We start from the raw sequence: 25350 nt of genomic DNA on the forward strand, positions 1-25350 counted from the left end.
GCCAATATACCTCCATGTGATGATCTCCATTTCTGTGGTTCTGGTCCTGTCCTAGTTGTTTTTCTTAGTTTTTGTTTTTGTTTTTGTTTTTGTTTTAGGTGTGGTTGTTAATAAGTGTGAGTTTGCTGTCCTTTCATTGTTCATATTTTTTAATCTTCTTTTTCTTAGATAAATTCCTTTAATGTTTCATGTAATAAGGGTTTGGTGATGATGAACTCCTTGAACTTGACCTTACCTGAGAAGCACTGTATCTGCCCTTCTAGAATGTAACTTTTTTAAAGGGCCAAGGCAACCCACCTCGGCTCACTCCTGTTGCTGTCGTAGGTGAGCAACTCCTGTTGCTCACTCCTATTGCAATCTTGCTTCTTCTATCTTAAGACCTTCCATTGTTTACTGTTCCCAGCTTTAATAAATGTACTCTCAAAATCACCAGGATTCTTGTTGTGAAATCTTTCCTGCCTGAAGTCAAGAACTGAGAGCCCACATCACTGCCAACAGAACTTTCTTACTAAAGAAAAATCAAAGTGATATGTTATCATGTTTGAGCGAATAAAAATATTCTATCCTTGATTAAGCCTGTGTAAGTATTTATAGTTAGTGGTAAAATACAGAGTATTATCTAAACCAACTCCAGGGTCTACCAATTATCCTGAGAAAAATCAGGTAAATATCTCAGACGTTCCTTGTAAAGAATGAGATAAAAACTAAATAAGATAAATTAGTACAACCTTTCTGGAGGGCAGTATGGCAACACATATTAACTTAAAGTTGTGTACACTTTGATTGACAGTTCTGCTTCTAGGACTTTATCCTGGGGAAGTAATAATGGATACACAAAGAATATTCTACAAAGTTTTTCATAGTAGTGAAATTTGGAAGCAACCTAAATACCCAACAATTTGAGATTGGTTAATAAATAAAAAGCCCATCTGTCGGAAGGAATATTATGCCATTACAATGAGGTCGAAGAGAAATATGCCTAATTTGTGCATCTGTGATACCCACATGTTCTATATACTCTTATTAGTGACTTCCCTCAATAGGGCAGAAGAGAGGAGATGTAAAGGTACCTATACTCTTTGGAGAATGAAAAGGCTGTACATCCATTGGATCACAGAGGAGACGGTCCAGGAACCAGGGTGACTGAGTGGTATGGAAGAGGCAAGAAGCAGGGCAGCCGAGTGCCTCAGCACTGGGGTGCGTCTCCTGGTGCGTCTGAGTTCTAGCAGAATGTCATCGTTGCTGTCCCACTGGAGGGATTAAGATGTCATTGAGTGCCCAGTGTGAAGGCCAAATGGGAATTACCTATTCTTGTCCATATGTTTGACTTTAAAAAGTACAGATGGGACTGTAAGACCTATAGAAGAGACAGGATTTTTTCTTAAAGGAATAAGGTAAGTTGAGCATGTTTGAAAAGCATGATCCTGGGTACTTTATACCCATGACCACATTTAACCCTTAAAAAAATCCAAAGATGGAGCCATTTCTTTTCCCACTTTTGAGATAAAGCCACGGATGCTTGTAGAGTTTATCTGCCCATCACTGCTAGCAAATTGCAGAACCAGGATTTGAGTTTTGACTTCTAATCTAACCACAATGCCTAGGAGTAAAAAGCAAACCAAAACTGCAAGGGCTGAAGAAACAGTGTAGCATACTGAAATCAGAAGACAGAACCCCATGAAAGGGAGGAGAAGTTCCAGGCTCAGATCAGAAATTCCGTAAAGGAGGAACCCTGTCTAATTTCACTGTGTAGCATGTCGCAGTCTCGGCTGATACGACCAAGGCGGGAGTGGTTTGTGTTCGGTACGTGTGATGAGAGAGATGCCCACCCGTAGAGCTGGTTCATTGCCGACTCTCCAAACATTCCCTTTCGTCGTGTAGTCATTCGGAGTCCACGGGGTCTGAAGATCACTTCATGCTCTCTGGATGCCCTGACCTGTCTATCTGGTGGCCATACACTTCAGAATTAAACTGAATCTCTCCTTCTTTGGCATGTTCTATAATGCCCGTAAGTCAAAGTTTGTGGAACATTTTGCAGGCTCGTGACGGGGGAGCTCAGTTGTTATACTGCAGTAATTTGTTTTCCTCAGTCCAGTCCATTTCCACAAACAGCCATCGATCCACCATCCACTCAATTTATTCATTCATTCATTAGACATTTAATGCGTGTGTCTTCTGTTAGAGGCCTCAGTGCCAAGGATATCAAGATTAAAAGACAAACATCTCTAGGGGTGGGATGGTAATTGAAGAGCAGGCAGGGCTGTGGAAGGATTGAATATTCTTGAAGATGAGGAACATTTGAGGGTGTGTGTCAGCTGAGTAAGAGCAATGAAGAACACAGGGAGAAGGGAAGGGACTTCCAAACCAAGCTGAAGGTGAGATGGGAAAAGAATGCGGTCTTCTGATACCGAGAAGAGACCTGGCCGCTGGCAGTGGATGGGCAGAAAGACACCTGCAGGAGGTCACTGCAGGTGAGTGGCTGCCATTTCCCCTGTGACTAAGGAGACAAGGTCACTCACAGAGTCAGCTGCTCTGGGAGATGGGTGTGGAGTCTGTAGGTTCGGGACAGCTCCCTGATGGGCTGGTGATGGCCCGCAAGGAGACAGCTGAGCATCACGGAGATCCTAACTGTGACAGGAGCGCAACTTTCTAATAAGGCCAGTTAACAGAATTATGCGGTTTCTGTATACAAGCACCCAAGTGTTAACATACCCATTCTGCCACTGGAGAAGCTCCTCTGAGTTTTCTACTCTTCTGACTAGAAGGACGTTTGCCCACGAGAGCTAAAATCCTTGAATCTGAGCTTTTCTACCCTAATTGAAATTATTCCTGACTCGTATAGAGGACACAAAAGACATAGTCGTGGATCCTGCATATGACCAGCTAGTGAGACAATCTGGGTGGCCCCTTGCACAGAGTGGGGGCGAGTTGTCATCTCTGAAGGAACAGAAGTCAGAGTGTCTGTTCCACTCAGAGCACCCGCCACCTTCACTGCACGGTGATTGAGGTTTCAGGCTACCATGTTTTCCCCAGTTCTCGGCTTCTCCGTCAGGATTCTTGATGGCAAATAACAGAAATGAGCTTGGATCTAAGCAGCTGAGGAGTTTATCAGAAGAATGTTAGAGAGCTCACAGGTTCTCCTAAAGAACTGGGCACACAAGCCTGGAGATGCGGTAGCCAGAAGTGGTGCCCCAAATCCCACTGCAGAGCCAGTGTGGGAGAGAGAGCGTGGTTGCTAGCCTGGGCCCAGAGCGACTGCTGGCACCACCGACCTGCAGTGGTCCCCAAAAGCTCTTGCCAAAACCTCTACTATCTCTGGAACTGGCTTTGCTCTCTCAACCACCAGAATGGTTTCTGCTTGGCCAGACTTCTTTGCATTGCTGGCTTCTGATGCACAGTGCAGAGTAGGTGGTCTGATTAGTACGGCCTACTCATGTGCCAATTACAGAACTTCACAGGAAACAAGAACAGGAGGGTCCGAGTTTTTATCTGTTGTGGATGTGGGCTCTGGCAGGAGTTGAGATGTGGGGTGGCCGTAAAGAGTGACAGATGTCCATTTCGGTGCCTTGAAACACATGAATAAATGTTCTCGTCCTTCTGCATTGGGAGCCTCCAAGATCACTAGACACAGCTTCTCTGTAGTTCCTCCTCAGTAGACTATTTTAAATTCTTCCTCAAATCATCAGCACTTTGTAGCATGCTCTCAGGCCATGCATGGGGCATGTAGTCTGTGCCAACTGGGTTGGACATCACTTCCAGGACCTGCAGTGCTTGTACACAATAGCAAAGAAAGAAGCAATCTGGAACTAGGAGTGGGCTGCTATGCAAGGATCAAAATAGGAGAATTAGGATCCAGCGAAGAAAGAAACACCGCCTAGGTATGAAGCGGGATGCGTCTGAATCAACTTTCCAAGTTGAGGTTGGGGGTGTGGTGGACCAGAGCTGGAAATCTGGGCAGGGTGGATTGCAGAGATGCCAGGGGTGGGAGGCTGGCATGGTGGACAGTCACTTGCTGGGAACAGAGTGCGAAAGCTGCACCTCGAGCTCTCACTGTCACTGGACTGGAATCTCTAGGCAAGTTGCTTACTTATTAATAGGGGAGCTGTAGTACATGCTGGTTTTTCTCTAAGTGGCTATTGTATGCTCAAATCGTAACAAGCAATTAAATCTGTTGTATTTGCAAAGCTCTGGTACAGTGTGTGGCGTGTTGTAAGGACTGTATAACCATTTATTAAATATAAAAATAAAGCAGTGTTCCGCTTCTGATAATTCCATGAAAGGTTAGGGATTCCATTTGGACTCACATTTGGCCAAGTGCCAGATGCGTTCTTTCCACCCTTTCCTGTCCGTCTTTTTCATGCAGCATCTGCTTTACCTTCCTTAGGTGCTTTGCATGTCTAGGCACTGCCTGTAGCACAGCTGGCAAGTCGCGCTGGTGTTCCCTGGGCCACATGGCCTGGCCACCAGGCCCACTGGTTACCTTGGCCTAGGCTCAGTCATTCTTCTCCGTCTTAGCAGCTAAAGTTAAAAACAATTTTTAATCTAGATTTTTTAATCTAGTTTTCCCCAGTGGGAGAATTGGTCCAGTTTACCTCCTGTGATTACTAGAGACACAAGTTCTTGTTCGTATGCCTTTTGTGGTTTAAATCATGTTAAACCACATGAGAACCTCAGACGAAAACTAGTGAGGTTTTCTCCACTGCACAGATGAGAAGAATGAGGCAAGAGAGTAGTTTGTTTCCTGCCAAGGGTCAGGGAGCTGCCAGGTCACGGCCCCAGAACTGGAGCCCCAGCCGTCGACTTTCCGAGCTCTGTGCTTTACCCTGGTGTGCACCCGTTTCCTTCCGCCCATGAGCCAGTGTTACTACTTCATCACCGAGAGTATTGTTTTAAAAAACCAGACAGGTCTCCACCTTCAGCTGCTTCCCTTACAACTTAGGACACAGTTGGCCAAGACTCTAGTCAAATACATAATTTAATGTCAGTACATACAGTACTGTATTCTGTATCTTTTCAAATGGCCATGTAACATGGACAGATATATTATTAATGAATTGTTCTCTATTTTTGTAGGCTTAGATGTTTTTTACAGCTTCAAAAACATTTCACTCTTGCAGAGAGGAAAATTCCTTTGTTTTGCCAAAATTTTCAGTGTTGTTTTATTGAATTTGGTTGAGGCATGCAGAGATGAAATGCACATGTCCAGATTGAACCATCTGAATGTCTAGTATGGAAATAAGATTTAAAACATTTAGAATGTCAGCTCTGGGCTGTAACGGGTATGTGGCATCAGTGGATGGGGCTTAAAAATGTGTGTGAAACTTCCTATAAGCCCCCCAAAAAGCCCTTGCAATTGTGCCCAAATTAGAGGTGTTTGTGTACCTCAAATGGCTGAAATCCCACGGGGATGCTTTCCAGAGTTCACTCTGGAAAAGACAGGAATGGCTAAGACAGAAATCCAGGTGTCCTCTGCCACACTCTCTCCAGGAACCCGCGCCCACTGGTCGCCAACAGCCAGGGCACCTCCACTACTTCCGTGCCATTTTGAGCAAATGTCTCCATCAGGTTCAAACTGGTTTGTTGTTTCTGTTTTCTTCAGTCGGGGACAGGGCCAGTAATCTTTCCTGCCTTTAGTAAAACTAAAGGCCTGATGTATTTTCCAATTTCTTTTGACAGAGAAAAAGACAAGCATATGAATCTAACCTCATCCATGATGGCCTGCAGCTAGAAGCAACAAGATCGGTGAGTGGCCGTCCCTTTCCAACCCCTGGCTGACTGTGGCCCTTGGGACCCTGCGTGCCACGGGGAAGCTGGGATGGCATTTCCAGCCAGCAGCCCCAGCTGCGCCTCAGCTGTAGGCCGGGAGGGGGTCAGTCGTCATCTGCATTATGGGGTGTGTTTGCTCCTGATCAAAGGCAGCGGATATTTCGTAGTAGCTGACAAATGAAGCAGTAGGCCATTTTCTTCGTCTAAGAATCTTTCCAAAGATTTCTCATATAAGTAATAGTTTACAAACTGTAGGTATAGTGAAAATAAAAATGATCTGTATCTTAATTATCTATAAATAAACTTGTAGTCCTTTTAAACTTTTTGCTCAAATTTATACATTTTCTCTTCCAAAAAGAAATTATTATATCATAGGGATTTAATTTACTTTTTTCCCTTTAATATATCATAAATGCGTTTCTATATTAATAAACATTCCTTTACATCCTTTATAATGACTACATAACATTACATTGAACAGATATATAATAAATAGCCCTAAATTTAAGAAATTAAAAAATTATTATTACAATAACATTGCAATGAGTATTCTGGTATTTTTATTTTTACTCACTAATTTGGATGGAGTGATGGGCGAGCTAATAAATTTACTTTCCTTCATTTAAAATATTAGTAATTTCATGACAGAATTGGGATAAAAACTTAAATTACTTTCTTAGTAATTCCAACCAAGATATAATCTCTAATGCAGAGAGTTTACAATGGGTTGCAAGTCTATTTTTTATTGTATCTTCACTTTTACTCTCATCTATGTGTGTGTTCGTGTACACGTGTGTTTTAACTACCAGCAACTCAAGGAAAATCTGTGCTTTAAATTTGTGAAAATGGTTGGTTTGGTTTTCATTCTTCCGATACAGGTTTTGGACGACAGACTCGTGTTTGTGAAGGTTCACGCCCCCTGGGAGGTGTTATGTACCTACGCCGAGATAATGCACATCAAACTGCCTCTGAAACCCAGCGACCTGAAAACCCGGACTTCAGCCTTCGGGAATTTCAACTGGTTTACGAAAGTCCTCCAAGTGGACGAGAGTATCATCAAGCCAGAGCAAGAGTTTTTCACTGCCCCATTTGAGAAGAACCGGATGAATGATTTTTATATTCATGATCGAGATACCTTCTTTAATCCAGCCACCAGAAGCCGCATTGTAAGTCTAAATGAAATTTAGTGGCTGTCTTGGGGTGATTTGCAGCCTGCTATTGAAAAATTACTGGTTTAGTGTGATTGGCTTAGTTTTGATTTTAGAAGCTGCCGCCCACAGAAAAGAAAAGAAATGCAGCTACAGATTCCTGTTACAATAGTAAACAGTGACTGGTTAGTTACACTGTATAAACCACACACTCCATTTTGGAATCCTTTCAGGTTTACTTCATCCTCTCTCGGATCAAGTATCAAGTGAGAGACAACGTCAAAAAGTTTGGGATTAACAGACTGGTGAACTCCGGCATCTACAAGGCAGCTTTCCCTCTCCATGATGTAAGTCAAACAGCAAAACTGAAGTAAGAGACCCAGCGCACACTCCAGTGTTAACAGGGAAGAGCTAATCCTGTTGATCTCACTTAAATGTCTTTTTGGTAAAAGATAATATGTTGAAAGATTACAGGCTTTATCCAGAATAGGAACCGGGTTGCATTGTTCACTGCTAAATCTAATGTAACAAGACGGCCCTCGGTTTAAGTGAGGGAACGAGTGAACTGACAGTCGTAAGCGCTCTCGTAGTTAGTGTGTTAAGCAGTGTAGGTCAGTAGTTAAGATCATGGGCTCGGGGACCAAATGCCTGCTCCACCATTTTCTAGCTGATCACCTTGCGAAAGTCATTTAGTCTCTCCTTTCCTCAATTTCTTCATCAATAAAATGGGAATAATAATAGTTCCTACTTCAGCATTGCAATGTGGATTAATTAATCCATGTCAAATGTTAGAACTCTTCCTGGCATGTACTAACTAGGTATGTATTAGCTATTTTCATAATTACCAATGGATGTTATTGTCAATCAGAAAAGTATTAGTTCTCTGTAACCAAAAATCACATGTTAGAACTTTTCATTTATCATTTTCTGTGACATAGGTTTTTTTAATTTCCCGCTGAAACACCATTTCATATTGGGTCCTGGAACATCACAGGATTTTTTAAAAGGCATCTGTCGGGGTTCCTGTCGTAATGGCAGTGTGGCGGGGTGCTGACGTTTTTTAAGGACTGTATTCTGAGGTGATGGAAACTCCTCAGGTTCAAGAGCACTTCTAGCTGATAACATCTCACGTGAAATGAAAATTTTTCCATGTGACTGCTTCAGACCTTTAGTGATTCCATACAGGCTAGGAAATGATATCTGAGCACTTTAAATAAATTCTGCCATTGAAATGAGTGAACTGCTGTATCATATTGTACTGTTACTTTGTTATATTCACCATCAATTTTTCTGAGTCTCTAAGACCAAAGAAAGCAAACACTGAGACTGATAATTGCTGCTGTGCAGTACGTGTATTTGTGGATGAAGGCAGTATTGAAATGTACACCATGAGATAATAAAACTGGGGTACTGAACAGCTACCTGATATTCATGCACCCATAGAAAACAGGGAGGAGGGCAGAGAAGCAGTTGCTGAGCTTCAACAAACAGATTTGTGAACAGGTGAGGACTGCGGTGCTCACCTGTTTGATGTTGTTTCCCAGTGCAACTTCAGCCATCCGTCGGCAGACTCCAGCTGCCCGAATGAACGGTATCTTCTGTACAGAGAGTGGGCTCATCCCCGAAGTATATACAAGAAGCAGCCCTTGGATCTTATCAGGTAAGGCAGCGATTTTCAACTGGTGTGCCATAAGAATTTTTAAAACATGCAGTACCTGACTGTTTAGTCAGGGGCACTGACCTATTTTCCCTTAGATTGTCAAATTAAAAAAAAAAAATGACAACAGCCAACACAACAAAACCATCCATTGCAATGGAACTGGAAAGCATTATGCTAAGCGAAATAAGCCAGGCGGCGAAAGACAAATACCATATGATCTCACCTTTAACAGGAACCTAATCAACAGAACAAACAAGCAAAATAGAACCAAAGACACTGAAATTGAGAACAGGCTGACAGTGGCCAAAGGGGAGAGGGGAAGGAATTTCAGGGAAAAGGGGGAAGGGTTTGCAGGAACAAGTGAAAAGGACACATGGACAATAACAAGGGAGGGGGGATGGAAACAAGAGGGAGGTGGGGAGGGCTGGGGTGGGGGTAGAAGGCAGAAAACTGTACTTGAACAATAATTAAAATAAAAATTAAAAAAAAAGAAAAACCATCCATTGTGAATGCCCTGTCTTGAACCATACATATTATATACGTCATATAATAGAGTTGCATTATTGATCATGTGGCATGATAATGTTGTATCTGGTTAATTCTTGGTACCAGAAATCCTTATACACAAGGATAGGTACCTGATTGTTTTTAAGAAGTCATTTTGGAGCAAAAAGGGTAAATAATTACTATTACTACTTTCTTTTCATAAATCAATCAAAATTATAGCTCTTTGTGTCAGATCAGCAAAAAATGTAGTATATTTTGGGTGCGCTGCAGAATTTCAGTAATTACTCTGTGCATGCCAAGACATGGCAAAGGTTGGCAGTCGCTGAAGGAAGGTGTTGGGGGCTCAGGGTCGCCCTCATGGCATCAAAGCAGGACAGTACTCAGAGCACTGCCAGTCAGGCACGCTGGGCCTCCGAGCTTTGCTGTGCAGAGTTTTACTGAGGTTTCAATACGTAGGCGTGCTTGATTGAGCCATTAACCACATGGCTGAGTCTCCAGCTCGCTCTCTCCCCGGAGGCTGAACCAGAAAGCCCCAGTCTTCTGCTCACATGGTGGGTCTTTCTGGCAGATGGCCAGCCTGCTTCCTGAGTCAGGTCATTCTTTCAAACTCTCCATAGGGCCCCTGGGAATAACAAAGATACTCCTATCTTAGAAACTTCCAAGGGGTTAGAAGTGACCTCCCAGGAAGTGGGAATAAAGACCCACCAATGTTGTTAGATACTGTTTTTACTTTATCACATGGATATAATATCTAGTTCAACATTTGTCTTCTCCAAGCACCAATGTTATCTGATCTCCAGAAGCTTATGTCGCTTGGGAAAGGCTGCTGGAAAGAAATAAACCAAAAACAAACAAATAAACGCAATTTCTGGTAGGAGTGAAGAAAACAACTGATGAGATGGGGATAGTGTGGAGGGGAATAAAGTTATCTTTAAATGCATTTGAGTTGAGACCCAGGCAGTAAAAAGGATCCAGTACTTTGAAGAATTAGAAGAAGTCATTCCAGGAACAGGGGCAGCTGGCACAGTGGCCCCGAGGTGCAAATGCACTTACCAAGTGTGAGGAAAGACCAGGGCCAGTGCCAATGAGAAGGAGAATGATCAGAAACGCGTTAGCAGGGCAGCTGGAGCACGCAAGGAGTTTAGACTAAGTGCTGCTGTGATCTTTGAAGCACTCAAGTCATTTTATCTCGTCCACATTTTGCAAAGATAGTGCAGGGGCACAGGAAGCAGAGAGACCGGAGAGGAGCGTAGAGTAGGCCCGATGAGCGATCTGGGAACAAATTTAAAACATTTGAGGAATAGAGTTGACAGGACGTGGTGACAGATTGGATGTGGAGGGTGAGGAGAAGAGGAGAGTCTCATGGTATAACACACTGAACAGTTGTTCTTTTATTTTACATTTTATTATGAGAAATTTCCATCATAAAAATGTGGAAGAGTACAGCAAACCTGCATGTACCCCGTCACCCGGCTCCAAAGATTCTTAACCGCAGAGCCTGTCTTGTTCATCTTCATCTCCACCACCTTCCCCTCTCCCACAGGATTATTTCGAAGAAAATTCCGATATCATATCATTTCATAAGTAACATGGGAAGATCTCTCTTAAATATAACCAGAGTGCTCTTGAATCAGTGTTCACATTTCCCTGATTGTCAGAAAAAATACGTAATAGTTTTTGGGTTCAAAAGAAAACTGTTTTGGTTCTACCAACCCATACTGAGAGTGACCTGAAACAGTCTAGAAAGTATCAACGCAACGATTACTTAAATAAAATTTTCATTATTTTCTCCTTATCCCTAAACCTTGGTAGTTTTTTCCTGCCCAACTGTGTTTGCCTCCCTTTCAGGAACAGTCTCCCAGTTCCCAGCTTTGCTTCTTCCAGTCTGGCCTACCTGGCCCCTTCTGTTTTACCCCAGAGCACACCGCAGAGTTTCTCAAACTTAGGGGGGAACTGAAGTGCTGGAAGGAAGGACTGTAACAGGGCGGTGGATTCCTCAACCCTCTCCACCCTGACCTCTCCCTCTCTCACAATGAGTTTTATAAATATCTGGATCAGAGACACATTCCACTACCAATTATTATTTATATCAGTCATTGTTATTACTTGTGATTTACATTTCCTTTGCTCCAAGGAAGTTCCCCAGAGAAGCAGAAACAGATAACTGGGAGCAGATTGTTTGTGTTCACTTGTTTCATGCATATTAAGACTCATCTTTCGGAGAGAATGTGTCACATGGGCTGGTCTTGACAAAGAATGGCGGTGATTCTCTCTCTGCTTCCTATGCGGCGTTTTTCTTTCCTTCGCTCCAGCCTGGTTTACTTTGCCCTAACAGGCTAACCAGTGACCAGTGCTTCCGTGTTGTGTAAAACACTTTCTGGCCTGGAGTGGAAATTGGCGTCTGCTGTGAGCACGAGTAGGCTTTAGTGTAAACTGAGTCAGAGTTTAAGCTCAAAGGCTTCTCTATTTAAAATCAGAAACTAATATTCAGATGAAGGTGCAGAGTGATTATTTGTGTCTCCTAAAAATAATGTCTGTCTGTCTTCAGGAAGTACTATGGAGAGAAGATCGGAATCTATTTTGCTTGGCTGGGCTATTACACTCAGATGCTCCTCCTGGCAGCAGTGGTGGGCGTGGCCTGCTTTCTCTACGGCTTTATCAATCGAAATAACTGCACGTGGAGGTAACCCCTGCTTTTTCCCCTTATTATTACCACACTGAAAGTCGATGAGACATAAAATTACTCTCCGGTCCTAGGCTTTTTTACTAGAAGAAGACTCATCCCACCCACTTACTGCTGTGGATGATACATCCCTTCTGGTCGGGGTATATTAATTAAGTGGAGTGGAAAACTTTCTTCTTAGATAATGCAGCCCAGTCTCTCTGACAGGATTATTGTCCTTAGGAAACACTTCAGTATTTTAAGGCAATACTTTATTTGAAAAAGAACTGAGGTCTAGAGGGAGGATCGTCCTTGAACTTCTGGCCTCCAGAGGAATGCTGTAATTTACTTAGCCCTCCAGATGTGGGCCAGGAGCAGCTAATAATCTCTTCAAAGTTTCAGTGGCAAAACTGGTAAAAGTGATGTTTTTATGTATTTAGAAATGATTTCTTAATATGTATTAAGAAATACAGGTTTAAGAACTTAAGTAAACAATACTTTCATTTTTGCTTTACTTTAAAAAATTAGCCCTTACAAAGTGAGGGGGAAAAATAAGCAGTAGAGAATGAGTCTGTGCTGGACGTTGGACCTCAGATACCCACTGCGCTGTCTGAGAAGTCCGTGGCTGCCGGAACGCGAAGCTTCACCATCGCTGCTCGGAACTGGGTTGTTGCGGCTCTGCCTTCGCTGCGGTGGCCTCGTTTGTGCAGTGTCGGTTCTCACCCTGGTGACTGGCCCGGCCAGCGCTCGCACGAGTCAGCTTTCGTCCATGTAGATGTCACCTCTGAACTCTATTTTGTCATCTTGGTCAGTTGTTCTCAACCTGTGCCAACAGCACCTTGTTTTTTAGAGGTGTCTTGAATGTTCTAAGCCCTGTGGTCTTCTGATTGAATTTACAGCTCAGCTGGGGGAGAAACGACATCTTTAGCTATTGATTCTCCCACATTATGTGCATGGTAACTGCTTGCATAGGATTCACTATGTGTATTTCCCTCTTTCAGAACATTTGTATGATTTCCCTTATATAAATCTTATTCTTCGAGTTAGATTTATTCTTTGGCTCTTTATATCTTTTAAGCTATTAAAAATGATATTTTAAAAAATTAATTCCTAATTGTTATAGGTTGGTAGGGATCCAGTTCCATTTGTGACCCTCGGTATATTTTGTTACGTTAATTTTATGTCCTGCAAACTTATTCTCATAATTTATCTGCAGGTTCTATTGAGTTGCTTATATTGCATATGTAGGCAATCGTGTAATCTGTTAGAATAACAGTTTTTTTCCCTTCCTTACCCATCCTCCCGTCTCGGTTTTTCTTGACTTACCACACCGTGAGTGACCGCCACTGAGAAGTGATGGGAAGACCCATCGTCTTGTTCTGGGGCTAAGGAAATACTTTCAGCATTTTACCATTAAGTACAGTTTTTTTATAGGCTTTCTGTAGCAAGCCTTTATCAGCCAGGTTGATGAAGTACATTTCCACTCCTAGCCTTATAAGAGTTTAGTTTTGTTTTCATATAATGATTGGATGTTGTATTTTGTCATCCTGCTAGAAAGTCCTATTCATTAAATGTTTAAAATTAAATTAAATTTTTCTTTTTACTCTAGCAAAGAAGTTTGTGACCCTAACATCGGTGGCAAGATCATAATGTGTCCTCAGTGTAACATTTGTCCATTCTGGGAACTCAATATTACTTGCGAGTCCTCACAGGTAATTTTTGTTTTTCCTAGTAATGAAAGATATGTTTTCTTCTAATAATTTTAGTACAACATAGACATTATATTTTCCCTCTGAGGAATTCAGAAAGGTAATTTTTGACTAACCCTCACTCTGAAAGGTAGATGCGGAACGCACGTGTTTGTTCCCCTTTTACAGATAATCATTTGAGATTAAAAGCCTTATCTAAACATCTCCGGGCAAGTCAGGGAGGAACTGCGGAATTGAAACCATCTGGGTGTTTCCAGTAATCAAAGCAGAAATCGCAAACTCAGCTTATCTCATAAATACTATTTGATAGGTTTACTATTACAAGTATTTTTTTCTTAATTCTAGTGAGTGGGAACCTGAAGTTCGTGCTCATGTTTTTCCAGTTTTAAAGTGTGCTAAAACTATGTTTGCATTTTTAAAGGCTGCTGGTCAGATTTAGACTCGCTCTGTAAATATGCATGAAAAAGGTTTTGTGTACGATATAAATGACAACAGATACTCACTTTGTCTCAAAACATTCCCACCAAACACGTCTGGTTCCCCTGATACAGGCAGATGGTCTCGAGCTCTGTGACATCTCGAAATCCAGGAGATTTAGGATGGGCACTGGGACTGAATGGAGCCTACTGACAGGCACTCGAGAAACTGCAGATAGGAAGAAAGAGGCCCAGCGTGCTGTGCGGAGCTTTCCTGACACCACTGACATACTCTCTCCCTCTTGTGAGAGGGTCGTGTGTGATCCTTCCTCTCTTCCCTTGTCCTGCCCCAGAAGTTTAGGGACCCTTACGTGACCATCTTGTTTTAACTGAATGCAGTACCACTCTAGTGATACCACTTTATCTTGGGTACTTTGCACAGTCTTGTACTTACCACTTCTGACACACACAACAACTCTGAGACAGAACAGGTGTTATGTCAGTTTTACAGACTGAAACATGAAGGATCTGAGAGATTAAATAGTTTGCTTGGGGTGACCCACCTGTTAGCTGGCCGAGCTGGGGACTGACGTCCTGCCATCGCCCTGTCCCTCACGGCCGACAGTGGTACCGGCTGCGCTCTCAAACTGAGCTCTGGGTTTGAAAAATCACTCCACTGCGTAATTAGGGTGATTGCAGGGTGTTGTCAACACGTGGATTTTTACACTTAATTTATGAATTAGAGTAAGTTTCACTGCCCACCCCCCAAACCAACACAAATTCTAGACTGCAAGTATCTGTCATAGATAACACAAAGCAAGAGACTTGAAGTGAGTAAGAGAAGCTGCGATCCAGTGATGTGAACTCACAGAGGTCAGGAGCTAGTGTGTATCCCCAGGCAGGCTTTAAGGCAGCTGTCAACAGAAACACCAGAGGCACTTTGTGCTCCCAAGTACCATTGCAAATCCCATTCTCCTGAAGAAATTCTCTTTCACACACCCCGCCCCCGCTGCTTTTCTCATTTCTTCTGCTCCACCGACTCATCCTTAACCATATGACTTTCAAATGTGTCCCCTGTGTATATATTTTTCCTTGTTTTGGAAAAAATGAGTCGTTCTATTCCAGTTTCCTGAAGGATCCCTTGAGCCTGTCATAGTGATTTATAAAGGGAAGGAAATATATTAAAAATGAGCAAAAGAATGGAATAAAAATGTGTAGAAAGAGAGCCTTTTTAAGCTTCCCTTTGTTGGTTAATTCCGTTATTTCTTTATTTACACATTTCCTTATATATTTATTTCTGCCTTTCTTTTGGGAAGAGATGGAGTGTTCACTAATTGACATGTATGCTAAAAGGGTTAACAGGTTACAAATAGAAACATGAAATCAGGATCTGGGAAATGAAGAAACAGTTATGGAAATAATCAGGATTAATATTTTGTGTGTGTCATTGAGCACTGAATGAAGTTCTTAGCTTTTTGGCTGGCAAAATAAAAGGGAAACATTGTAGATCATAATATTTTGTCCTTAGAAATACACTAAGCTATACAATTCTGATTTTCTTTTTTTGTGGGAAGAAAGCATAACAGACGGTCACTTTTCTAGATTCTGATTGGTTCCTCTATAAAATCGTCAGGCCTCCGTGCATGGCGCTCTCTCTCTTCCCCCCACCCCACGTGACTGAAGCAGAACGCCGACTTGGGAGTGCTCCTCACACTGCGGGCTCTCCCTCTTTGTGCCGTCTGCCCAGCAGGCCAAGCCAGCTTCTTACCAAGAAAGCCTCTTGTTTACTTTGTCTCCTGCTCCCTGTTTCCCTTTCACTGTGGGTCGCATAGAGCAGAAAGGCCAGCCATCTCATTGTCTCTCTTGGGTCCTTGATTCTGACCCGTGTGGCAAGAGTGGTAAGTGTGTCCAAGCCACCTGCCTACCTGTCACAGGAGTGCAAAGCACGTTCCCTGTCTTGAACCAGGCAACTGGTGTGATTTGGGCATCAGCAGGAAACCTGCGTTTTCAAGCTTCTCCTATTTGTTTTTCCCTCACACCGACAGATGTGCTTCCACTGACTTTCTCCCCCCCCCCCCCCCCCNCCCCCCCCCGCATGGTAAGGCAAAGAATTCACAGAATTTTTTCTTTGTAGAGTGGGTAGGTGGCGGTGTCAAGGCCAGGAGGGAGGTACCAGGCAGAAAGAGGCATGCACTGACTCTTAAAGGAGCAGTAGCACTGGACAGGATTGTCAATAACAGCAGGATAGCACACAAACTGTTTTTTATAAAACTTTCCTTATAATGATTTTCAATAAGGGATAAGGCACCACATTAAAAGACAACTTGGAGAAGATGGTCCTAAAAGAGTCAAAGCTAAGAGATTTGACATGTGTGGTTTGTGGAGTCTCAGGGCCCAGGGAGAAGGTGGAGAGCTTGCCTCACGGGGGCACACACTCATCTATTAATTGTCTCCCTTGCATGGGAGCTGTCGGGAGGAATGATTGGCTGGCACTTGGGGTTGTGCTTTCTGACCAGGGTGCAGGGGTGTCCAACCTGCAGCTCATGGGCTGCATGAGGTCAGGATGACTGTGAATGCGGCCCAACACAAAACTGTAACTTTACTTAGAATATTATGAGATTTTTTTGTGTGATTATGTATTGCAATGTATTTAATATGTGGCCCAAGACAACTCTTCTTCCGATGTGGCCCAGACACGCCAAAGGGTTGGACACCCCTGAGGATGACTGAGGGGCATCTGCCTTGGAAAATAGATGTATGAATAGAGGATTAGGTGGATAATGTCTTATGAAAATAATGTTTTTAGTTTGATGAAAGGTCACCCACTTTACAGCAGCATGAAGGGCAACCCAAAAAGTTACCGAAAATGCGGTACAGATTTCCTTAGAAGCAGCTTAGAATTTTCTTTAGCATTTGGAAAGCTTTCTTTTTTGTTTTGTTTTGTTTTGTTTTGTTTTCCTATAGCTTCTTTTTCTACTCTGTGGTCTCTGCTTTTCATATAATCTATTGGGAAGCCAGTATGATATATGTTTGCCACTGTTTCCATTAACCTTACAGATATTTTTAGGAGATGTAAAAAAAGCTCACTGATGAAAAATTAGTAACTAACTGAACAATTTTCCAGGAATTCATAGAGGGAGATGAACTATTTATATATTGGCAAAAAGATGAAACTTAGCAGAGCTAGTGAATAGAACTTACTTTGTGCAGGTATGGCGTTCATTCATTCATGGTCATTGTACCCTTTGCAATGTCAGCAAAAGCTCGGTGCACCCTTGTTCTACCAGAAGCCTCTGTCAGTGAGGGGAGAAAGGCATCATTGGGTTTGAGGAAGCAGAGCTGTTCTTGGGGAGAGCCGTCTCAGAATAAACCAGCTTTGTATTTCTCTTATCAAGAGAGGCAGGAATTTGGGAACTTACCCTCTGACCGAGGTGGGATGCTGATGAGATGCAAATCATAACCTAAAAGTTGCTTGGAATTTATTGTATGCTTAGGGCCATACTACTTTCTCAAATTGCTTTTTATGAAATCTCATCGGAGGCCATTATTCAAAAGCCTGAGAGAGGCTTTAAACAGAGTAGAATCGTAGGGGCTATGCCTATTTTGTTATCATGATATGGAAAGATTCCATTGCAAAATGCACTTGTAAATACAGCAAAGGCTGTTTGTTTCCAAAAGAATGAGAAATTCCATTTATAAGTATTTAGTAAATACAGTGCCTATTAAGTTAGGTGTCAACTTTAAAGAGAAATTCAGACTGTACCATACACAAAGCATTGAATAGTTGATGAATTCTATTAAGTTGGGAGCAGTATTAATTTATATGTCATTTTTGTGTTTTCCAGAAATTGTGCATCTTTGACAGTTTTGGCACCCTAGTCTTCGCGGTATTTATGGGGTTATGGGGTAAGTTCTCTTTTCCCTTTTTCCCCCAGTTTACTCTTGCCTCCTAACATAAAAAAAAACCTAAGATCACACAAACACCCAGTTTAAGAGCATTATACGGTTTTGTATAGGCTATCAAAGTAACGCACTTTAGGAGTGTGGATTGCCTAATCTTTGGCTCCCCCAGAACTCCTTTTAGAACTCTTAAAGGCCGTGTGTCAGTTACTGGATAAGCAACTGCCTCAAAACGCAGTAACTTAAAACACACAGGCATTACTCTCATTGTCCTCAGGCTCAGCTGGGAGGTTCCGCAGGCATGGGCTGGCCCAGCTGGTTTCTGTGTGGGGCCGGCAGCCCTACCGGGCCAGGTGGTCTGGCCATCGCCAGACTGAATGGTGTGTGGGGCTCAGCTGGACGAGCCCATGTTCTTCACATGGTGGTTTTAGGGTTCCAAAAAGGGCCAAGGAAGGACAAGTCTTAATGCATACACACTTTTTAAGCTTGTGGTTGCATCAAGTTTGTAAATGTCCCATCAGCCAAAGCAAGTCATGGCCAAGCCAACAACAGTGCGATGAGGTGTTGGCTTGGATGGAGGGAGGCTTTGCTCATTGGGAGCCTTTACTGTAACAGCCTCACAGCTGTGGGGTTGGGTTCAGGGGGCGCACGGCTACTGGGATTCCAGGTAAGCTTTCGTCTTTATAAATTTCTATATGAGTGTGTATGTAATAAGTGCCACTCTTATAATAATATTATCACATCCTATTTAATACATTGAACAAATATAATCTGAAAGAACATAATTTTACACAGAAGCTCTAACATTATGTTCATGTATTTACTTAGAATAGCATTATTAACAAGGCAGTTATTTTCTTTAAATGCAGGCTTTTACATGTTTAATTGATGTAAATGTTCTACCACAGAAAAATAATTTCATTTTCAACAATAGACACATGTCCAGTCTCTTTGTGAAAGGCAGAGTTCAGGTCATAGGTTGGGGGAGAAACGGAACCAAGTGTCTTACTCTTACGACAACGCTTGAACACACGCGTCACAGAAACAGTTTTCTGTGGGCGTCCTCGGCCATGTTTCCATCACAGTGGTCGTGCCTGTGAAGCACCTCCAAATGAATCTGAGAGCAGACCGTTGTTTTGAACACTTTTTAGAGATAGCAGCTACCACTCCTCGATTAACTAGACCCTAAGGTGGCCAAATGTATCCAAAAATGACATCGTCATTCAGACCCTTAGCATGTTCTGGCTGAAAACCCAACACTGGCCGCTAGTTGACACACAGAAGAATGAGGATCAAGTTCATGTAGTCAGACCCTCTGCACTCCTGCACTGTGCACCGCATGGTCATTTCCCCCCGGTAAGAGTACAGGTGCCAAATGCATGGTGGTGGGCGGCTTCAACTCTTGTCTGCCCCGTAGTCCCAGCACTGATTCCTAACATATGAAATTCTGACCCTTCTGTTGAACTCCCCATACTGATGGATGCTGACGACGCTAGTTTAAAAAGGCATTGCAGGTAAAGCAGAAATACATATATAAAATTTGGCACTGGAAAGACAAACCTAATTTCCTAGCTCTCTGTGGTGTCGTGATCATGAACTACACCGTGTTTATAGAACTGACTTAAGCGTAGAAGCCTCTGATTTTATTTCATCAGATTTTAGAATACCCTGCTTGTAGCTCCGCATGTGTGTATCTCTAAGGGTGTGTCTGTATGCTGAGGTCTTAATTGAAGGGCCTTCAATTAATTACTTGAAGGGCAAGTAAATGGATGGCTGTTATACTCCCATTTTAAAGATGAGGAAAGTGACACTCCGGGAGATGAAGCAAATGACTCATCCCGCAAGACAGAAAGTGACAAGCACGAATAAGAGCTCTGCAAATAATTTGGCTGTCGTCAGCCTTTACCTCAGTGACAAAATACAGCGTGTGTCATAAAGTCGTAGGAAACTTTTAGAAAGATGCATAAATATTTACATGATTGATTTAATAGCACTGTTCTGTCTGGGGCTTTGAATAATAGGGCTGGGTTAAAAAATGTCGGTTCCGTATCTGTGCTTCTTCCCTACCTGACACAGGTATGATAGGAAGGACAACGCACCAGACTTCCAGCTTCATTTCGCCGGCCTTGCGAGATAAGATAGACTCATTCCACTCATGCCTGGCTCTAGGAGACAAAGTGAGGGGGAGTTGAGTGTTTTAATCACAGTTCAATTATATGAATTGAATTGCAAATTCTTATAAGTAAGCTGCTGTTTTATAAAATGAAAAATACTTTGCAAGGAAGGAAATTGGGGATTTTCTCCATTTTTGAAAAAAGAACTTCAAAAACCACCTGCATTTCTAATAGGTTAAAATCACAAAGTTTTGAGGAATTACAGTAACACAAGGAAGATATTTAGAGTGGCTGTTCAGAGGGCTTTTTCCGGCCGGCTGTGTTTGTATCGAGGCCGGAGCAGGGCGCACTGTCCGCCCACCGCAGTGCCTTTCCTTAGGTCGGATGGGGTCGGAGTTTCCGCCGGTGTGTGGTCACAGTGCTTCATGTGAGTTGTGAGGTGGGACAGGACACTTGATGATTCCTTCAGGCTGTCGCCCCTGAAGTCCTCCCAGGGGTCAGGGTGCTGGTGCCACCATGACCTCACCAGTCAACTGTCACATTCTCTCCAGTTCTCCACTGCAGCATGTCCAGACCTGCTGCTGGGCATGGGGCGGACTGAGGACCCAGGTGAGCTGATGGAGCAGAGAAGGGTGGAGAGGAATGGTCATGCACAGAGAGGAGCAGGTAGAGCCACCTGGGCCCTCCGAGCAGATGTCCATCCTTCAGGGGTCCCAGATAGCGGAGGTCTTCCAGTTTCTGGATGGGCTCCTTACAACTTCCTTCATTCAGCTAATATTTATTCAGTGCCTACTCTATGCTAGTGCTTCAGCGTAAACAAAACAAGGTCCCTGCCCTCGTGAAGGTGGCATTCTAGTCGTGGGCATGGTAAGCGATAAGTGTAGAAGCAAATGCCAGGCAGGATGGGGGGTGCTCCCTGTTTTGAAGCACGGAAGTTGAGGTCAGCATAGAGAACACAGTGTGCTCTTTTTGTGGGAATGCACACTACCACGGGAGAGATTTGCTAGTTTAGGTGGGAGACAGACTGGAGAGGACATGCAATCCCAGCAGTAGAATCTCAAGTAAACTGAAAAGTGCAGTTCTCCTATTTGATGGGCTGCGTGGGTGTTTATCGGGGAGATGTTAGCCTAAGGAACTCTGGGAAAGGGGACGGCGTATCCTGTGCTGCCCCACGTGAAGCCCGGGGAGGGTTGACCCCTGGGTGGCTCCCGTGCCCCACGGGGGCTGTGTTTTGGACGTTTCCGCCATGTGAGGCTAGCATGGGCAGGGAGGGAGCAAGGCCAGCAAGTCACAGCGTGGTCCACAGACTGGCTTAGTGCCCTCCAGACTTTCATCCCATTAACACCTCATTCCCTGCTGTTGGGAGACAAGGACACAAATGGCTGGGCAGCTTCTCAGTGGTAGAGGCATCAGTCAACAGCATGGGCCCCTTGCCTTGGCTTTGACCTTAGGTAGTGAGGCAGCAGGGTAGGTGAATTACTGAAATGTAGACACCACACTTCCATTCTCACACAGAGGCCTGTTTTTGAAAGTTCTGACCAGGGAACATGGACGCTGTCTTACCTGTAAATAAGAAACAGGTCATTTCAGAGTGGCAATTAAGTAGTAAGTTTAAGCACACATGCTCAGGAGAGAGAGACAGCAGAAAGAGGACCTTCTGAGAGCAGGAGTAGCCAGATCAGTCCTGCTGCCCGGGGTCTGGTGGGCAAACCAGCTAAATTTCACTCACAAGTTACTCACTTCCAGGCTTTGGGGCATTCGAGTGACCTGAGAGTGTCAGCAAATACTACCCAAGGGCTTTGTACATATGGTCCTCCCATGTTAACCCATCCAGTGTAGCTGTTGTGCACGGAGATGGAATTTGGTGGACTAGCGGCTCCTCGCCTGTGCTCCCTGGTGGGGCCAACGGATTACAAGATAGACTACAATTTGGTGGCAGGGGAAAGGGAGGTGTCATTCCTATTTAAAGAAGCTGGGAGGCCTTGCATAACTCCTGCCCTGGTTTTCAAAGCTTCATAAGAAAAACTACCTTCCAGCTCCCCAGCTGAGTAGGAGACAAGAAATGGTCTTCTCTATTGACTGAGCTCTATGCCTCCATTAACAATAGCACCCGAGCAAAGAGTTGGAACACCACCTCCATTCCCTTGTAAACCTTCCAGTACCCACAGCAGTGGCTGCCAAGGGTCGGTGTGTCCATGGAGGCCTGTGTGGGAACAGGACGGTTACTGGCAGGGGTGCCCCGGAGGGGTGCCAGAGTCAGGAGCTGGGAAAGCAAGTGGTGATAACACCTAAGCAAAGAGTGGGTGCTGTGCCCTGACTAATGCAGCTCGGTGGGTTGGGCGTTCTCCCACAAACTGAAATGGCACTGGTTTGATTCCTGGTCAGGGCACATGCCTGATTTGCAGGCCAGGTCCCCAGTTGGGGCCATGTGAGAGGCAGCCCATTGATGTTTCTCTCCGTTTCTCCCTCCCTTCCCCTCTCTCTAAAAGTAAATAAATAAAGTCTTTTAAAAATTATTTTAAAAAGAGTGAGTGCCATGGTCCAGAGCCAAAGGGAGGCGGGCTATAGAGCAGGAGAGCTGAAGAGCGGAGCTTGGGCTCTGGAGCCAAGAACGCCTGGCTCTGACTCCTGACTCCAACACAGTAATCACAGGCAAGTAGTTGAACTTCCTGTGCCTCTGCTTCTCGGTGCCTAAAATAGAGCAGTAACCGTGACCTCAGAGGGCTCTGCAGGCCTTTACAGAGATTGTGTCAAGAAGTTCACAGTAGCCTGTAAGGTAGGTTCTGTTTCCCCCAACTTCCTGCCGTCCCCACTCGGCTGCCCCACCCTGCTTATCACACTGAGTGCTCACTTCCAGACTAGTTGCAGTTTCTGGGAAGTGCCTGGCTCTCTCCGACTTCTTGCCTTTGCACGCACAGCTCCCTCGGAAAATGACCTCAACCCGATCGGTTCTAAGTCATCTCAAAACTCACCGTGGTGGTCCCTTCCTCTGGGAGAGCCGTGGTCCCCTGTTGTGGCTCTGTGTGCCCAGAGCGACCTGCGCTTGCCTTCCTCAACGACCTCCCAATAGTCTGCAGTCACTCTCACGTCACTACAATCCCTCTACGCCCAGGAGCCCCTTGCAGTGAGATTCCATCTTTTTTCTCTTCTCAGCACATAGTAGACTCTCAGAAAATGTTTATGGATGGCATAGTGGTAGTGCCAGAACTTCTATACAGGAAGGGCTCAGTGGTCGCGCTCTGGAAGAGGGGCCTAGGGGACTTACCATGAAACCAGTTTTTTAATGAACATTGAATCTCACCTTTATTCAGTATTTTAAGTTACAAACCTTAAAAAGGAATAAAGATTTCTAAAAATTACTTATGTTTTGTGCAAGATAAAGAAAAATACTGATTTTCTGTATTAAGAATATTATTTTAATTTGGGGTGGCTTGGGTGACAGTAAACAGATTCGGGAACTCCTAAAGCAACCCCCTCCCTCCCGGCCACCAGGCCCTTAGGAAGGAAGCAAGGGGGAGGGGCACAAGGAAGAGCAGCCTGGAGGATGGACGCTGAACTTCTTTGAACTACACTAGTTATTTGTGTTGCTTAGTGGGCAACAAAGTGCGAATTAGCAGATGCTTTAGCCTTAGACACACTCACATGCCTTCTTATCACCCCAGCATTACCTATCCCATAAGCCAGAGTCCATTTTCACAAGTTGAATTATCAGTGTTTTTTAAAACAGAGCATTAACTTTTTTTGTTAAATATTAATATTGCCTACAAACTAGATTCTGTTGATCATCTGCAGAGGTGTTATGGATAATTAATATTATTTGGTACAGATTTCTGAGACATCAGTCATCACTGAAGACCCACATGATCCTGTTCTCTCTCTCTTTGTTAGTTACCTTGTTTTTGGAGTTTTGGAAGCGGCGCCAGGCGGAACTTGAGTATGAATGGGACACCGTTGAGTTGCAGCAGGAAGAACAACCCCGGCCCGAATATGAGGCGCGGTGTACTCACATGGTAATAAATGAGATCACTCAGGTAAGGAGGGTGTTACTAGATGGAGGGTTACTGACTGCAGGGGTTCTCGGCCTTGGCTGCACATTGGGATCCCTGGGGACCTTAGAAAAGGTCGATGCCTGGTCCCGTCACTACGTCCTCTGATGGTGCTTGGTGGCCTGCAGTGTGTTCTGGGCACAGAGTTTTTAAAGCTCCTCTGGTAATTCTACTGTGCACCCAAGGTAAAGAAGCTATGCCTCAACAGTGGATGTGGGTGGTAAACATATAGTCCTTTAAAAAAAAGATTCGATATAAATGTACAGTGAGTCCTCACTTGATGTCATCAATAGTTTCTGCAACTTTAAGCAAAATGGTGTGTAACAGAACTAATTCTACCACAGGCTAGTTGGTTCCTACATCATCTCGTCAACATTGTAACAAAATGACACTGAACAAAATGATGTTATTTGAGGACCTGCTATATAAGAAAAAGGTGCATTGGTTTGTGTAAAAATGTACCAAAAAATTAGACTGTGTGACCAAGGAAAGGCACGTAGGTTATTACAGTTGGTTCTCAGTTTTTCACATGCACCTTCATTATTTCCGACCCTTTCATCCTGGATTTAGCCGTCCCTTCGTCTTACAGTAAAGCCTCAGCCACTGCTCCCCCTTCTGGTTGGGATGTGCACAGAGTGGTGTGGCTCTTCCCCTAAAGTCGGGGAGGATGGAGGAAACAAACATTTGTTGAGGTCCAACTGTATTCAGTCAGTGTAGGAAGCATTTTATATAATTGGAAAGGTGCTGCTGCTGCTGCAAAATAAAAACAACTGTACATCCCTCTGTAAAGTAGTCCAGAGCCAGCGAACGATGGGTTTTGAATTATCTGCATTATTGCTTCTTTCCATCAACACAGAAAATTTGGAGCTGATTGCCCTTGCAGTCATCAGCATAAGGACAGTAGCTCCTCAATATGAGTAACTCTTAGGGAAAAAAATGCTTTTACCAAGAGCATCTGAAAATGTCTTCAAGTCTAGGTTTCCTAAATTGAAGCACAGATTTACGGAACGTCAGCACTGAAAGGGACTGGAGGGAGCAGTTCCATCTCCTCGTTTCATAAATGGGACAGAGAGGTGGTTCAGTTATTGTGAGAAGGTGACATTTTTTAGTACTGAGAAACAAAAAAGCTTATGTTGGCAACGTAAGGAAAACCCTGAAGAAAAAAACAGTTTGATGATTTAAACCTGCCAGTTTTAAATTTAAGATTGCTAACTAATAGAATTAAATTTCCACTGAAACGTTGCTTATTCAAAGATGGAAGTTCATTCAATGTCACCTTTCTCGATTTTATTTCTGTGGCTAACACACCTTCATTGGCTTAGAGGAGCCACACCATGCGACGGTCAGGTCTGGGGAATGAGGCTGCGTGAGTCAGATCCAAACACAGCTACGTAACAGCTGAGCGATTCTGGACACATTATT

General features: G+C 43.7%; 1 protein-coding gene across 1 annotated transcript in view; it reads left to right on the forward strand.

The window, feature by feature from the left end:
• Positions 1–25350, forward strand: part of ANO6 (anoctamin 6) — a 196927-nt gene that overhangs the window by 138147 nt on the left and 33430 nt on the right. The window contains exons 6-13 of the mRNA XM_037061152.1: positions 5677–5742; positions 6645–6932; positions 7148–7261; positions 8459–8574; positions 11630–11764; positions 13353–13455; positions 17714–17774; positions 23771–23913. Coding sequence (XP_036917047.1) covers positions 5677–5742; positions 6645–6932; positions 7148–7261; positions 8459–8574; positions 11630–11764; positions 13353–13455; positions 17714–17774; positions 23771–23913 — 1026 coding nt within the window. The remainder of the gene's footprint in view (positions 1–5676; positions 5743–6644; positions 6933–7147; positions 7262–8458; positions 8575–11629; positions 11765–13352; positions 13456–17713; positions 17775–23770; positions 23914–25350) is intronic.

The sequence above is a fragment of the Sturnira hondurensis genome, unplaced genomic scaffold (genome assembly GCF_014824575.4).
Source record: "Sturnira hondurensis isolate 20B ecotype Veracruz unplaced genomic scaffold, ASM1482457v3 Scaffold0013190, whole genome shotgun sequence".
NCBI lineage: Eukaryota > Metazoa > Chordata > Mammalia > Chiroptera > Phyllostomidae > Sturnira > Sturnira hondurensis.